We start from the raw sequence: 16,310 nt of genomic DNA on the forward strand, positions 1-16,310 counted from the left end.
AGTCCCTTAGGAATCTTGCTTGCTAATGTCCCTCAGTGGGCCCATTAATATTCCAAGAAACTTCACTGTTACTTCTGACTTTGTCTTGCCAGGCTCTTTGTGCAAACTTCCCTCTGCACTGGAGGTTGATGGACTCAGCATCAAATGCGCCCTGGGGCCCCTTACCACCTAAAGAGCCCTCCTGTGCCTTGTGCCTTCCTGTCATCCTCTTCATGTTCTCAGAACTTGTTCAGAAAAATGGAGAGGTATCTGGAGAGAGCTTAAAGAGAAAGAATCCAAAGTACATTTATTGTCTATTTATTTATAGTTGGGTTTATAGAAGATTCTAAAGCGACACTGTACAACTCCTTGTGAACATCTGAGCTGAACCAGAGGAATCCCAGCTCCTGTGGGTCTGTGGGGAGCTGAATCCCATTTCAGCCCCAGGGTTTCTATCTGGGGAAGGGGCACCTGCACTGCCTCCTCTGGATCACTGTCCTGCACAGGGGAAGTCCAACTCTCCTTGTCCTTGTCTGGGTGCCCTTTTTGTTTCATCAAACACTCTCTGGTAGGACTCACTTCATGTCAGGAATTGACTGGTGGATAATTGAGCAGATTTCAAAGAGCAGTTATGACACTGTTGTCTCTCAGGAGCTGTTGGCCAAGAGGACCCAGGGAAATCTCCACGGAGATGAGTGGGAAACATAAAAACTGACATCCTCTACTCCTCAGCTGGGCTGGGCTCCTGGGACATAGTGAGCTCATAAAAGTGGACAGTGCTGTAGAGTGACAGCTGTGCCCAGGAGCAGCTCTTGAGCACAGCACAGCCTGCAGCTGACAGAAGGAGAGGAGAGAAAGGGGAGAGAGCTTACAGGATGTGTACAGTGTGAGCTGGCTGTGAGCTCACTTCAGGAGCACTGCTCACAGACCATGACATGGTAAGTCTAAATGCTGAGCATGAGCTGCTTTTCATAGAGGGTTAACTTAATCTGGGACAACTTGTAGCAGCTCTGGCTGCAGGCAGTGCATGTTTCTTTAATGTGGATAAGAACGTCGGCTTTAACTGAAGGCTTCTGTGCTGCAGCATCACAGCACAGCCCTGAGGGCTGCGTGTCCCAGCACGGCTGCAGGCTGTGCAGCGGGGGCTGCAGGCAGGTGCCCAGGGCTGTCCTGCAGAGCAGGGTCCCTGCTGTGCCCCAGGGGCTGTGTGCCGGGTATGGGACTCTGCTGCCTCCCAGGCTCAGCACTCAGCCTGCCCGGGGAGCTGCCCAGTTTGCTCCGGGAAGATGTGTGGTGTGGGGGGAAGGAGCCCCCCGGCAGGGCTTGTGCTGCCACAGCTGCTGCCAGGGGCAGGGGATCACAGCTCCACTGTACAACAGTATGTTTGTAAGTGTGATTTGCAAGAGGAGAGCCAAGGCAGGGATTTTCCATTTCCTGTTCTTGAGGAAGACAGAAATGATTGGAGGTACAAATCTAAAAAGGGCTGTCACAACTCTGAGAATTTTTCCTCAGTCAATTGCTTGTTTTGTGAACAGTCACACATGATGTGCTTTCAGTCTCCTCTTTCTCAAAAGATAGAACAAATTGAAATTATCATCATTTTCAGTAGACAAAAATAATTCACTTAACTTGTGAACAGGCTGCTTTTTAAAACTGGAATTGAATGGCACAGAGGCTGGGATAAGAGGAAAGTAAGAGGAAGGTTAGAGCTCCATATGCTGCTTCTGCTTAAGGAATGTTCAAATACATTAAATTAAATGCAAGTAATGGTGCTAAATGTACACTGTTGTAAGAGAATAAAAACATTTTATAGTATAGCAGGAGTGTCTCTGAGAATGGTATGGACTTGTCATTATCTTCTGCACTCTGAGCAGGACTCCAAGCCCAGGAACAGCAGATGCCCAACAGCAGCTCCATCAGCGAGTTCCTCCTGCTGCCGTTGGCAGACACGTGGCAGCTGCAGCTCCTGCACTTCTGGCTCTTCCTGGGCATCTACCTGGCTGCCCTCCTGGGCAACGGCCTCATCAGCACAGCCGTAGCCTGCGACCACCTCCTGCACACCCCCATGTACTTCTTCCTCCTGAACCTGGCCCTCCTCGACCTGGGCTGCATCTCCACCACTCTCCCCAAAGCCATGGCCAACACCCTCTGGGACACCAGGGCCATCTCCTATGCAGGATGTGCTGCACAGGTCTTTTTCTTTGTCTTCTTCATTTCAGCAGAGTATTCCCTTCTCACCATCATGTGCTATGACCACTACATTGCCATCTGCAAGCCCCTGCACTACGGGACCTTGATGGACAGCAGAGCTTGTGCCACCATGTCAGCAGCTGCCTGGGGCACTGGGGTTCTCAATTCCCTGCTGCACACTGCCAGTACTTTTTCACTGCCTCTCTGCCAAGGCAATGTTGTCAACCAATTTTTTTTCTGTGAAATCCCCCAGATCCTCAAGCTCTCCTGCTCAGAATCAAATATCAGGGAAGTTATGTTTCTCATTTTTAGTTCCATTTTAACATTTGGGTGCTTTGTTTTCATAGTTGTGTCCTATGTGCAGATCTTCATGGCTGTGCTGATGATGCCCTCTGAGCAGGGACGGCACAAAGCCTTCTCCACATGCCTCCCTCACCTGGCCGTGGTCTCCCTGTTTCTCATCACTGCCTTTTTTGCCTACCTGAAGCTCCCATCCATTTCCTCCCCATCCATGGACCTGATGGTGGCACTTCTGTACTCATTCGTGCCTTCAGCAGTAAACCCCCTCATCTACAGCATGAGGAACCATGAAGTCAAGAATGCTGTGAGGGAAGTTATGACCAGATGTGTTTTAAATGTAGTGAATTGCCTGTCTATTGGAATTCATGTCATGTAATGCAGCTTTTTACTGTTGCAAACTCTTTGTTTTGTTTTGTTTCAATCGATTTTTATAAATGTAGTGTATTAAATCTTATTTTTTTTTTTTTAAATACTGTAATGCTCTTTACTAAAATGTCATTATTCAAATCAATTCCTCTTCAGCTTGTAACTTCTTAGTGTAGCCCAGACACACTGTACATAATGAATCAGGCTCTCTGTGAACCTTAAAAGAATTGAGGATGTGCAGTGACTCTGTCTGTCCTCCTTCTTGTGAGACATTTCTGGAGCTGTTGGGGTCGGATGTTCTCAGAAGCCCACAGTCCAGCAGGAAGCACACGGCTGTTCATCAAACTGTGTGTTGACTTCAGCCTGCAACCGTTTCCAGCTGGTCCCTTGCCCAGTGTTCCCCGTAACGCTCACAGTGGAGTTTCAAAATATTCTTTTCTCATCTGACCTGACATCCTGCTTACCCAAACCCCTCTGCAATAGTTAAGCCTTAGATTGCCCCCTCGTTCGAACTCAATCCCCCTTTTCTTGGACTTTGTAAATACTTTTGCTTGATTACTACATTCTGGGAAAGGGAAGATTTCAAATAACTTCTGCTCTCCACTTTCTGTCTTAGCTTGTTCATTTTGTATTCTTCAAAACTATTCCCACTGGTTTTACACTGCCGTAATACACACCTCATTTCAACATCCATTAAAACAAGCAAGATGTTTGCAGTAATACAAAGCAATAAAGAGTTGCTTCAGCCATGCAAAATCACCCAAATGTCTCCACAGAGCATTTAAAGGCAGTGGAGCTCAGGTAGGCCCTCTTGGTTTCCCTTCTGAATTCTGCTAGGTTGCATTGCTTGGTAGCTCTCAGAAGCTGTCAGTGGCCACAGACTGGAAAACTGCAATTGGTCTCAGTTCACACAGCTGGCTGGTTTGTCTCTGGCTAATCCTTAACTGTCTCAAGCGACTGCTTTGGGGCTCTACAAAATGGCAACTTCAGAGATCTCTTTCTACTACTCTGTTAATTATCCATCATTTGTCAACTTCCTGTGTAGTCTGTTTCGTCAGACTTGTCTTTAGCTTCCAAGTTGCATGTGAAGACTTGTTTGCACTGTAATGCACAATGAGAAGAGTTTTTCCAGCTTTGATTTCATGTCTGGAATTTTGGAACCCACTACTTGCAGTTGTTAATCTGTCCAAACTGGTCTGGTTTGGAATGCCCTCGTACTTCTTGAATCGTTCTGCTGTTAAAGGTGGAGCAATTCCTACAAGTGCCATGGCCCCACTGTTGTTCTAATTCTTGTTTCTTTGTTTTCCACACACTGCTTTTCAAGCCTCCTTTTTCTTTACAGTCAAAGTGAGAATTGCACCGTGAGGTGTCTGAACCTTGTTGTGACTATTCATAAATAGAACAGCAGCAAAGCCTGACAGGTGACTGTGCTGAAAGCTCTCATAGCCAGTAACACGTAACTGTGCTAAATCCCTTGTGACGGCTTTGATTTCATTTTTGCCAGTGAAATCCTTGAAAATGGAACTGCAGCAGTGTGATGAGCTAAGATGAAGATGCTGGTTTTAGTAGTGCTCTAAGCTGAGTGGAAGGACAATTGAATTTGGGTTATATGCTTTCTCTGGGACGATAAGGTTTTTTTTCCTGCGGGAAAGAGCCAGCTTTTCATGGGCTATATGTGGGCTTTGGCAAGGGCAGACAATACAGTCTGTCAGGAAGCCATTTGAGTTGCTTCAGGTTTGTAAGCTTGTCTTTTTGTTTTTCAGGCAGATATTTGGAGCATGGGTGTACTGCTGTATGCTCTGCTGTGTGGGTTTTTCCTTTGGATGATGACAATATGATGGCACTCTACAGGAGGATACCAGTGGGTATCAGTGGTGCTAGAATACACTGAGAAGGGAAATAGCTGAGCTTGACAAGAGACCTTGCTTTTCGGATGGCAGAACATGCTGAGCTGTGGGAAGAAAGGCCTGTCTGCTGAATATTGTCCCCTTTTTTGCTGCTTTGTCTACCAGTATTTTGTGGATTAGGTTCTACGCTTGGGTGGCCTATGTGGCACTGTAGCCTGATTCTATACCATGACAGCATACAGAATTTAAGGAGAAGTATTTTCTAGCCAATGGGCTGCAGTTTTTGTATCTGGTTCTTCAACTGACTGCTCCCTATACTATCTGTAGTAAAAATAGAGACACATCATTTGATTTACCAGGAATGAATGTTCCTAAATGCCAGCTCTTCTCATGTCTACGAAGAGCAAAGTTGTGCATTTGCTATTAGAATTTCCTCTTCCAGAATCAGGAGGTAATGTAGGACCCTACAGATTGCCTTCAGAATTCAACAGTTAGTTCTGTTTCCTTTCGGAGTGCATAACAACCTGAGCACATGAATTGAATGACGTGGCTTTTTACACTGGTACAAACTATGCTGTACACAGAAACTTGGTCCATTTGTAAGCAGGACTTTGTCCATTTCTGCAGGACAGCAGGAAACTCTTTGTGCTAATCATGATGCCAAGAAGCAGAATGCGGCAAATGGCAGATGATCCAACTGCTTCAGGTGTTCATTTCCTTAAAACTGAGAATAATTTTGGACTGAGAGTTTGTAAGCAGAACGGAGCTCTTAAAGCTGTCAGAGATTGTTTCTGCACTGTTCAGTTCTATCTGCCTTACACAGGATCTCAGAACTGCATTGCTTGAAGTGGGGGAACTTGTTGAAGTGAACTGGGATGAGCAAGTTTTAGAACTTAGTCAGAATGCATGAGAAAATGGATAATCTCATGGGTATTAAGATACAGGCTTGCTATTTCTGCACTGCTTTCTGCTTTTGTACTTGAATTCAGAACTCAGGACCTGTTGCCACAGAGGGACTAGTTGCTGAAGTTGGATGACTCTTTCTGTTTACTCCTTGTAATATGTAGCCATAACACTAACTATTTAAAAAGAATCTGAAATAATGGCTAATTATTGACTGCTGCACAGCAGAACACTACCACGGTGAGATTGGGCTGAGATGACTTGAAAGCTGTTTCCTCAGCATAGGTCTTATTCTTGCAGCTGGGACACCTTGATGAAGACTGTGTAACAAAGCTTTCTGTGTTTCACAACAAGAGAAAAGAGAGTAGATCAGCATTAACGTCAGAGGTAATAAACTTATGTCAGTAATTCTCTGTATTTAAGCCCACTCCTACAGTAAATAACCTTACTGTATTAACAGACTCTAACACTCACTTATTCTCAAACATGAAATATTTCACACGTTTCAGAGGTAAGGTACCACTGCAGAACTTCATAGTCTACCTAATAACTATATTTCTGAAGTTCACATTTATTCCTTTTTTTCTCCTTTAATTGTGTTTTCTCAGCCTTTCTGATTTATTTTACCATGCTGAAATCCTTATGAATCTCTGGATGTCCAATCAGACTCAAAACAGAAACTTATGGATGAACAGCAGATGTCACATGCTGGCTTAACTCACTACTTTGAAATGTTTCACTAATAGGTGGAAAATATCAACACATCAGGTAAGACAACCAAGCAAATTTGGGGAATTACAGTTCACAGATACTTCAGGAAATAAATTAATTCCAGTAACGTTTGAAAATAAATGAGAAGAGCTGAACTGAGTGCTGCTAGAGATGCTGTATAAATGTCAATAATGACATTCCAAGCTGAAGAAGAGATTTAAAACATGATGGGTACTCCGTCTTTAACCTGAAACTGAAAATTGTCTCTTGAAATTGAGTTGTCTTTCTGTTAAGTAGAAAGTGGTAGAATTTGAAGGATTGTTATGATTTCCATATAACTTTAGTAAGACTAGATGTAAAATGTAAGTTTTATCTAGGAGAGATCATTTGTGGACTCACTGTTACTTTTCTTTAGGTACAGGGAATAATGAGAACAATCCCATGCCTGACACCTTCAGTTGACCCCTGTTTTCCCAGATGATTCTCTTGTCAACACGAGAGCCGGACCTGCACAAGGATCACTTTCAAGACAGTGGCTCTGTTGCTTGAAGCCTATTTGCTTCTTCCTGCCGCCACTCTATAACCAAATATCAACAACCTCTTTCATGATTCAACTTGCAAACGTTTGACACTAACCCTTGTGTTTCTGTTCCTTCCTAGGTGATTCAAGCACTTGACAACCGCAAAGATCCAAACCAAGTAGTGATGTGCAGTGTGTTTCCATCAATGGAGAATTCTTATTAAGCACAAATCGCTGCAATTCGGATGACAGCCTTCCACATGGTAACAGTGATGGACACAAGGGGCTCATCCACATTCATGCTCTCATATCTCCTGGCTCTGCTGAAGATGCTGACCTGAGCCTGACAGACACAATAGTCACCTGCCTGGATTGTGACCCAGCACCTTTGCAGTGCTGCCCATCCCACGCACAGCCTGAGTGCCCCAACAGCAGCACCACCATGCAGGAGCAGGTCAGCATCAGTGAGGTGAAGCTGAGCATCTTAGATGGGGACGTAGAGTCAGGCTGCCAGTCCCAGGCACCAGGAAGCAGCACAAGCTCTGAGCCACTCTCATCTTGACAAGAGGAGTCCCATCTGCACCCTTGACCTCTCAAGCCCTCCTGTCTTTTATTGAATAAAGTCACTCTCACGCTCAGTCATCGCCTTGGCTGCATTCCGAGTCTTCATTCACAGGGATTGGGATGAATGCAACAAACAGCAAGGCAGCTCAGCTTGCAATGCTATGGCTGTGGGGTTTGTGCAGGCAGAGCTCTGGGTTCCCATTTTGCCTGGCTTTGGGATGTCTGCAGCAAGATCTCTACCATTTTGTATGGGAGCAAATAATCTCTAGCATCCAGGTTGCTGCTCATGATAATCCCAGTCTTCCTGGCTGTCACTTTGTGATACTTTTCAAAGCCTTTTGATACTCTTTGATGCCTTGGCTGCTCCCTAACACCTCTGTCCTCCTGCCATGTTGACTCATGTCTCCCACTTTTAAGTTGGCTTTGCAGATCATCTCCAGCCCTGTCATCATCACGCTGCAGCAGGAGGTGCTCACCTGGCCCAATGTCTGGCAGTACTGCTTGTTCTGCAGATGAGCAGTTGCCTCCTCATCTCTTCAGCTACAGTAGTTTTTCTCAGGGAAGTTAGATGCAGTCATGCTCCTCTGGATTTGGTGTGTTAAATCCATGCTGCATGGCAGCAGTCAGTGCAATACAAAGGTGTTCTGTGTGCCACAGCATTTCTCCAGGGGCTGCCAAAGGTAGAAGCACAACACAGCACCATCCTTCTGACAGTAATGTCTGTGAGTTTTAGCCATGTGAGCACTGCATCATCCACAGCATGTCAGTGCTTTTCCACACCAACCTGACTCTCACACTCTGCACTGAATGTAACTATGCTCTTGTGGAGACAAATGCTTTCTGTCACATCCTCCATCCCTGCAACCATTTGCTGGTAGGCAGCTCTTGCAGAAGAATCAAGCAGCAGAACCTTTTGCTCACCCTACAGCATGCAAATGCTATGAAAGCAGAAATAACCTGGCATGCTCTGGGTCTGCAAGGCTGCACAGATGGGAGAGGTAGATTGTGTTTTTGCAGTGGAAGTTTCCAGTATTTTCAGTATATAGTGTAGGCCCTAACTGAATGTATAACCCTCTTGTAAAACAGCTGTATAAGTAGTTTTTGCACCAAGAAAGTTGCTGAACAGAGTTCAGACTGGGGGGATTCTGACATGGGTAGAATTGAGACAAGCACAAGATAAATACAGAGGGTGGGTGGAGCCTAGCACAGGACAGAATGAATGTACTGACTTTTGGAAACATTGCCCTTCTCTCTCTGCAGAAAAGTAAAAGGCATACCTAAAAACAAGAGTTTGGTAATTGACCTTATATGGAAATGAATCCTAGCAACAGTCTCGAGGAGTCTGTGAGCCTGAGATGCTCAACCAATGAGAGCCATGAGAGCATTACTTGCATTGGGTTTAGGGCATAGAACAGAATTAATTTCACTGACTGGTGTGCAATTTCTCCCTTGCCAATATGGGATGTGCGCGCAGTATTACAATAATGAATAAGCACTGCTGCTATCGCTGCCATCTTTGCCTAACTAGAAATCTTTGACTTTGAGAGTTTCTCACACAAGGGGAGAGGGTAAGAAAGTAAAGAGGCACAGAAAATGAAGGAAAACTGCTCTTCTTATCTATAAAAATTATACAATTGATGCTGTCATGCATTTATTTATTTATTTTTAATTTTTTGCCAATGTCAGTTAGATTGTTTTAAAGTATCCACACACCAAAATCTGACTACCAAGGAAATTTAATGAAAATGAAATGAAGATGAGTTAGCGGAAAGCACAAGGGCATATTATATTTGGCTCTAGCAAATTTTCAGGCAGTCACTGCACGAAGAGGTAGATTTGAGTTGCACATTATATGATTTCCACAAAGATTAAGGAAATCTGAAGCTTTCAATATATTTTTTTAATTCTTTTTTCATTTCATTTTTTTAAACACCTGACCCAGACCCCAACCCTCACAGGAGCTGTAAAGATAACAGCAATAACCCGCAATGTACTCTAATCCTAACCCTTAACATGACTCTAAAATCGTCTCTAACTCCAAATGTAACAACAAAAATGATGCTAGAAGTTTGTAGCAAAAGGAACCTTAACCCTGATCATAATCCAAAAAACAATCATTAAGGTAACAATAATCTTTACCTTAAAAGTAATATTAATCAGAGCCCAGATGATGCCTGCATCCAATCAGAAGCATGCTTTGCATTATTTAAGAGTTGTATTTTTTCCAGTGAACTCTCTCTATTATCACTCTTATAAAGTAACTGAGTCTGTTCTTTTTCTCCTGACACTATGCCTTACTCCAGACATCCCCTGAAAATGACCCAGATAGGGCACCATCAAAGTAATGCTAATAGTAATGTCAATCCTAAGGGTATCTATAGCCTCAGTGTTAATGGGACGCTAACAACAATCTCAACAGCCTCAAAATTTCTGGTGGTGTGAAAGAGGTGCTGCCTTGCACATGCTGGGCAGTCCCATTGCCTGTTAAATGCAGGCGACAGCGTAGAAACATGATGCCCATGGTCAGAATGCCCTGTGGCAGATCCTGGCACCGGAGAACTGACCGGAGAACCATGAGAGAACTGACAATAAATCACTCAACATCAGAACCGACCCAGTGGTTATTTACAAGCCTTGGGTGACCCAGACAGGATCTCAGAGTGGTGAAAGCAGGTACAGAAGTTGTTACTACCCTGTTTTCTTCTAAAAGCTGCTCAGCTGCTTTGCGTTTCAGACCATCCCTGGCTTCACTGTGTGCATCTGTCCAATTGATACCAGGTGTTTTTTTTCATCTCAGAAGTTGGGGGGGCGGGGAGGGGAGGGGAAACGGACATCAATTCAACTACTCATTTATTTATTGACAGACATTCACGTTTGCTACGTTTGGAGAACTTTTTATTTGTTTGCTGTGGTTTGTTTTTTTCTTTTTTTCTTTTTTTTTTCCCCCTTCCCTCCTCTTCCATCTTTGTGTTCTTCCCCTATAATCAAACGGGAACGGATCCCCAGGGTCTGTACCGCAGACGTTCTTTCCGTGGTCTCTTCTGCCACCTGCTGGCCAATATACGGAACTGCCACTGTTGGGCGTTTGGTGCCGCAGGAAGCACAACGCAGATCTGAGTTCTGACCAGTCTACGCAGCAAATCCACCAATCTTTATTATGATAAGCCCTCCAAATGACATTGCGCACGCACTTGAACACACAACAGGTATAGATTTCTCCTAACTCCTTGAGGAGCAGGCAAGCAGAACAACTGAGCGCACCACTGCTTGTGATTGGGCCACCCCCATCATAGAGATGTGTGTTAGATCTTTTACCCACCCCTGGACTGGCCTTGTTGTTTTAACGATAACCTCTGAAATCTGAGTTACTGGTTCTACCACCTGTAGTGTAGAATAGGTAGCCAATAAATGCTTTTCAACTGTGATGTATCTTTATTCTGCTCCATGCCAAACCTATGACCAAAACCTCATAGGGGTTCACAAAGAACTCTGGCTCTGCCAGAGCCCCCATCCAGACCCTTCTTGAGTTACATTCACATCTAGTTTGGCTGAAAAGGTTGGACTGAAAATACTCAGTGCTTGGGCCTGTTTAACAGATATTTTTTCCTGATTATGCTGTCCATTGATCTTTTTAAACTGAACTCCTGCTCTAATCTGGTCTTTAAACATTTGCTGTCTCAAGACCCTAATGGGTCCAGACTGGATTACCTTAGGGGCTGGACGCCTAAGTCATGGCAGCAGATGGTTCTCTGACCTTTCCACTACCATTCAGAGACTGCATCTGGCCGTAGGCACTCTTGTCTCCCCATTAATTGGGCAGCCTGTTGTATTACAGCATCTGAGGGCCACTAGGGGGTTCAGTATGGATAACATAGACCCATACTGATGTAAAGGTGACGGCTGTAGGATGAGATCCCTTGTTCCTGATGAAAAATTTATTGACTGAGCTCTCAAAATCATCTTCCTAGATAGCCTCTTTCATGCTTAATTCTCTAATATAATTTTGTTAGTCCTCCGTAGAGGACTACAGGCTCATATTTAATGGTATGTCATTCTTATTTGGCCATGTTATAGGACACACATCTATCCTCATTATGTTGGACAGAGCATACAGTCTTTGCCTGAGGGCAGGGTGAGTAGTAATGGATGTCAGTTTTGAAATTTCCAGTCCATTCACCACAGCGCTTTCTGCCTCCATGTCCCATAACCAGAGCAGCTATGCTGGCATGCTCTCTTGGTTTCTGTCTAAACCACTGTACTATATCCATCAGTTCAGCTGCTGTATTATGGGCAGCGGGGTTTGGGGGGTTGGACACTGGTCAGGGCACTCCCAGCAGCCTATCCTGCATTTTTATTTTTTTTTTCATTTTTTCATTTCAGTCAGATCTCAAATAGATCTAGTCCAAATGGAACCTCAAAATCTGACCTTTTAGTGCCTTCATATACAGAGTCCATTTTATACAGATTTCCTTGTACAGGGTCCCCATGGTCTTCCAGAGAGATGTTCCTGATCTTCCATAGGAGAATGATTGAATTAGGTTTTTTCCCCATCAAAACTGCCACCTGTCTTTCCAGTTTTTCAACACTGTCATTCAATAGCTGATTTGCATCAGCCTGAGCCTCTTCAGTTATGTTCAGACAGTTCAAGGCCATCAGCAGTGGCCATGCCACCATGAACGCAGCTAACTGTCATTCTCAAGTTGTAAGTATGTATTTGCTAAGACCATGGAAATACTTAGTCAGGTGGGCCAGGGACTCGTGGACCCTCCCTCTGTCCCACACAGGGCCCCATTTTTCAGTGACAGAAGCAGTGCTGCATTTTGAGAATCCTAGGAATCCCAGGACATGCCCTGACAAAAGGTCATTCAAAGGGGTAGTCTTTCCCCATCCAAACCACCCCATGATATTCACCGAATCACAGAATTGTAGGGATTGGAAGGGACCTCCAGAGACCATTGAGTCCAAACCCCAGCCAAAGTGGGTTCCCTACACCACATCGCACAACTCGGCATCCAGGCAGGTCTTGAATATCTCCAGAGAAGGAGATTCCACAACCACCCTGGGCAGCCTGTTCCAGTGCTCTGTCACTCTCACCATAAAGAAGTTATTGCACACATTAGTGCAGAACTTCCTATGTTCCAGTTTCTGTCTGTTTCCCCTTGTCCCGTCTCCAAACACTGCTGAAAAGAGTCTGGCCTCAACACTTTACCCCCCTCACCTCAAATATTTATAGACCTGGATCAGGTCCCCTCTCAGCCTTCTTTTCTCAAGGCTAAACAGACCTAGTTCCCTAAGTCTCTCCTCATAGGGGAGATGCTCCAGGCCCTTCACCATCTTTGTGGCCCTCCGCTGGACTGTTTCCAAGAGATCTCTGTCTTTTTTGTACTGGGGAGCCCATAACCGGACACAGTATTCCAGATGAGGCCTCACCAGGGCAGAGTAGAGGGGGAGGATCACCTCCTTCGACCTGCTGGACACGCTCTTTTTAATACACCCCAGTATGCCATTGGCTTTTTTGGCTACAAGGGCACACTGCTGGCTCATGGTCAATCTGTCGTCCACCAGGACGCCCAGGTCCCTCTCAGCAGAGCTCCTCTCCAGCAGCTCTTCCCCCAGCCTGTACTGGTGCATGCAATTATTTCTACCCAGGTGCATGACTCTACACTTGCTTTTGTTAAACCTCATCCGGTTTCTTACTGCCCAGATCTCCAGCCTGTCCAGGTCTCACTGAATGGCAGCACAGACTTCAGGTGTGTCAGCCAATCCTCCCAACTTCGTGTCATCAGCAAACTTGCTGAGGGTGGTCGTTGATGAAGATGTTGAACAAGACCGGACCCAGCACAGACCCCTGGGGGATGCCGCTAGTTACAGCCCTCCATCCAGACACTGCACCGCCAGCGACAACCCTCTGCACTCTGCCAGTCAGCCAATTCTCGACTCACTTCACTGTCCACTCATCTATCCCATAGTTCCTCAACTTTGTTATAAGTATGTCATGGGAGACTGTATGAGTTATAGAGGTTATAGAGTTCAATTCCTGTAGTCAATTTGGCGGCCCAGGTGGGACCAGCTCTGTTCGCTGCAGGACCAGCTGAGAGGGAGACACTTTTGGCGCACCCTGAGATTTCTCTGAAGGACTCCCTTCCTCACCTGATCACTGCAGGGACAGACAAGGACCACCCATAGGTGGATCAGGTATGTGTATGGTAAGTGGAGCCCATATGTCTTGAGGAGACATCCTACACAGTTTACAGCCATACGTGCTGCTCCCAGGGAGGTGAGCTCATGGCTTTGGTTGCCAGCTGGGGTAGGAAGACTCCTTGGGTGAGTTCCTATGAAAGGGAACTGTATGTCATATGAATGGAAACAAGAACAAGTACTCTCTCCCGGGTGGTTGACAATAGGAGGGACCTAGGTTGGTCTCTCCTACGGTTATGGGATATAGTGGATAGCCTGTAAAATGGTAGCCTGGGTTCTCCAAGTTGTAATCACGGGGCTTATAGGTTGTATGTTCAATATTATCATCTGCTTTAAGTGTTTGGTACTGTGTGTCAAGCCGACTCTGGGAAAAACGTTAACATTTGCAACTGGTCGACCAGAGTGTGAGTGTTATTAAGATTCCAGCTAGAAAACGTTGTCAGCATTGTGTAGTATGAATAAACCATGGTTTTTGATCTAAATGTCAGAGTGAGTGTGGTGTGAGTGAGACCCAGAACAGCTGCAGGGTAAGTGCCGAGTCCCGACCCGTGTTTCCTTCCTCCTGTGAGGGAAATGGCCGGACACAGTCAAAGTGAAAGACTGTGTTGTCTGTCCACTCATATGTACTTTCTGCTTGTATGTAAGAAGACGGGAGTTTGTACTCTGTAGATTTATAAGATGGTCCTGAGGAGAGCTGTACATTCCACCCAACCAATGAGTGTCAACCCATTTATGTAATACTATGTACTGCTTGCGAGGAAGTGTGTGAGGGAGGTGGTTCAATCAGTGCCGGTTCTGTGGCATGGTGTTTATAACTGAAGAATACAGACTGTATTAAGGGAGTTTATGTGCACTGAAGAACTGTACTGCTTGACAAACTGTTTTGATGGTATAAGAAAGTGTAATTGTTAATGATATATGGAAGTGTACTTGAGGGAATGTGGAAGTGTATCTGAGCATACAAATAGAGGAAGCATTTACAGAGGAAAAAGGATTAAAGTGAGTTTACTTGCACTGACATGAGAGCAACACCCTGCACCGCTGCCCTGTGAGCTGAGAAGAGCAGTGCAGAGACACAGTCCCCATGTATTAGGTAGTGTTATTCTGCTTACCAAATGAATGAGTTCACTACAGAAGAGGCAAATCTTTCCCTCTGCTCCATCTGTGGCATACTCTGGAGTTCAAGGCATTGCAAAGCTATGGCACATCGACTTTCTTTCAATGATGACACCTTAGTGTGCTCTGGGCTCTCATTTCAATTGCATCTAAAGAAGTCTAGGGTCATGCCAGCTGACAGGAAGCTGGCAAATATTGTCTCATTGTAAGGAAGAGCAAGAAAGATGACATGGGCAATTATGGACCTGTCAGTCCAGAGCCTGGTAAAATTATGGAGAAAGTGATGGTGGGAGTTATGGAAAAACAGCTGAAGGACAATTCTGTCATTGGTTGCAGCCAACACAAGTTTGTGAGACGAAGGTCCTGTTTAATTTAATCTCATTTTGTGACACAGTTATCCGTTTAGTTGAACAAGGGAAGCCAGTTGATGTAATCCTTGAGGATTTCAGTGGAGATTTTGATACTGTTTCTCACAACCTTCTGGACAGAATGTTCTGCATATGGCTAGACAGAAACACAACGTGGTGGGTGAGCAGTTGGCCAGTAGGTCAGTCCCAATGGATTATAGTCAGTGGGTTCCATCAGACTGGTAGATGGTCACTGTCGGGGTCCCCAAGATTCCATTTTGGGGCCACTTTCCTTTCATGTTTATGCAGATGACTTGAATCCAGGACTAGAAGATGTTCTGAGCAAGTTTGCTGATAAGACCAGATGAGGAGGTGCTGTTGCCTCCACTGAAGGTGGAGAGGACTTGCAGAGAGATGTGGACAAGTCAGAGAACTGGGTACCAATCGGTACTAAGCACCAAGTGCATAAAGTATAACAAGAACAAGTGCCTGATTGTGCACCTGGGTAGGGGCAACGCTGGACATACACACTGACTGGATATGGGACACTGGAGAGGAGTCTGACTGGAAAGGGTTGGGGTTCTGGTCAGCATCACACTGAATGTGAGTCAGCAGTGTGCCCAGGCAGCCAGAAAAGCCAACGGTCCCCTGGAGTGCATGAAGCAACTTATTGCCAGCTGGATGAGAGAAAGGATCATCCCTCTCTGCTCTGCATTGCTACTGACTCACTAGCAGCACTAGGTGCACTTCTGCGCAACACAGAACATAAAGGACTTCAATCTCTGGGAGAATGTGCAAAGTAGGTCACTGGAACTGAGAGATCTGAAGTTCAGAGTTTCACAGGGATTGACTGCTTGTTCAGACTGGGCCATTCTCACATCCTGCAATGAAACATAGGTCTCATATGGGACAAGAACATCACAGCATCCTTGCACCACATGTAGAGCCTGGCATCTTCTGTCCCCATGTCTTTCATTTAACATCATACAAAACTCCAACCCATTGACCCAGGAAATGCTAGGAGTCAACATGAGAGACAGGATCTCTCTACCACTGGTCTTGTAATCAGGGCTTGACCTGTCTGCTTCGTAAGGCAAAGGAGAGGTTTCTTAGCATGCCAGTGCCATTGCCTGCCTGTAGTCATGGCTTCCAGTTATCTTCTCTAACAAGTCCCTTGGGAAGCTTGCTTGTTAATGTTCCTCAGTGGGCCCATTAATACTCCAAGAAACTTCACTGTTACTTCTGACTTTGTCTTGTTGAGCACTCTGT

General features: G+C 45.2%; 1 protein-coding gene and 1 long non-coding RNA gene across 4 annotated transcripts in view; both read left to right on the top strand.

The window, feature by feature from the left end:
- LOC146758216 (uncharacterized) overlaps positions 1 to 16,310 on the top strand; it is a 233,032-nt gene that overhangs the window by 111,251 nt on the left and 105,471 nt on the right. The gene's annotated exons all lie outside the window — the stretch shown is intronic.
- On the top strand, positions 725 to 7,454 carry LOC146758218 (olfactory receptor 14C36-like). Of its 3 annotated transcripts, XR_014934943.1 has the most exons (4): positions 725 to 917; positions 1,854 to 5,972; positions 6,194 to 6,353; positions 6,957 to 7,454. XR_014934943.1 is itself a non-coding variant. In XM_085517401.1 (2 exons), the coding sequence occupies exon 2, from the start codon at positions 1,877 to 1,879 to the stop codon at positions 2,843 to 2,845; it is 969 nt and encodes a 322-aa protein (XP_085373527.1). In that variant the 5' UTR covers positions 725 to 917; positions 1,854 to 1,876; the 3' UTR covers positions 2,846 to 7,454. The 3 variants fall into 3 exon arrangements, 1 of the variants encoding a protein (XP_085373527.1); XR_014934942.1 differs by having other exon boundaries at positions 6,194 to 7,454; XM_085517401.1 differs by having other exon boundaries at positions 1,854 to 7,454.

Source organism: Coturnix japonica, chromosome 16 (genome assembly GCF_054131305.1).
Source record: "Coturnix japonica strain WE chromosome 16, WE-NBRP24, whole genome shotgun sequence".
NCBI lineage: Eukaryota > Metazoa > Chordata > Aves > Galliformes > Phasianidae > Coturnix > Coturnix japonica.

What these genes read in the sequence shown, in the direction of transcription:
- LOC146758218 (XM_085517401.1), top strand. Translation starts at nt 1,877, where the DNA reads ATGCCCAACAGCAGCTCCATCAGCGAGTTCCTCCTGCTGCCGTTGGCA.